A 351-nucleotide genomic window follows, 5' to 3' on the forward strand; every position below is an offset into this window, starting at 1 on the left:
CCTCCCATTCTTCACGTCTCAATTTGTGCTTTTTTTCCAGTTCCGGAATTTTAAGATCATTTACCGACGTTACGCGGGACTTTATTTCTGCATCTGTGTGGATGTGACCGATAACAACCTGGCTTACCTGGAAGCCATCCACAATTTCGTGGAGGTGGGGTTAATGAACGGCCCCTCTTCGTTAAGCGCCGTGTTAATTGGTCGAGCTGCTGTGTTAACCCTGCTTCATCCCGTCTGTCCCCGTAGGTCCTCAATGAGTATTTCCACAATGTGTGCGAGCTGGATTTGGTCTTCAATTTCTATAAGGTGAGGAGGAGGGGGGGAAGTTTGGGGTGCTGTGGGGTTTTTATA

General features: G+C 48.1%; 1 protein-coding gene across 1 annotated transcript in view; it reads left to right on the plus strand.

The window, feature by feature from the left end:
- Window positions 1–32: 32 nt before the first annotated feature.
- Window positions 33–351, plus strand: part of LOC109365150 (AP-2 complex subunit sigma-like) — a gene marked incomplete at its 5' end in the record, with an annotated part of 3,087 nt that continues 2,768 nt past the window's right edge. Inside the window, 2 exons of the mRNA XM_019611825.1 lie at window positions 33–154; window positions 247–306. Coding sequence (XP_019467370.1) covers window positions 33–154; window positions 247–306 — 182 coding nt within the window. The remainder of the gene's footprint in view (window positions 155–246; window positions 307–351) is intronic.

Source organism: Meleagris gallopavo, unplaced genomic scaffold, assembly GCF_000146605.3.
Source record: "Meleagris gallopavo isolate NT-WF06-2002-E0010 breed Aviagen turkey brand Nicholas breeding stock unplaced genomic scaffold, Turkey_5.1 ChrUn_random_7180001956824, whole genome shotgun sequence".
Taxonomy (NCBI): domain Eukaryota; kingdom Metazoa; phylum Chordata; class Aves; order Galliformes; family Phasianidae; genus Meleagris; species Meleagris gallopavo.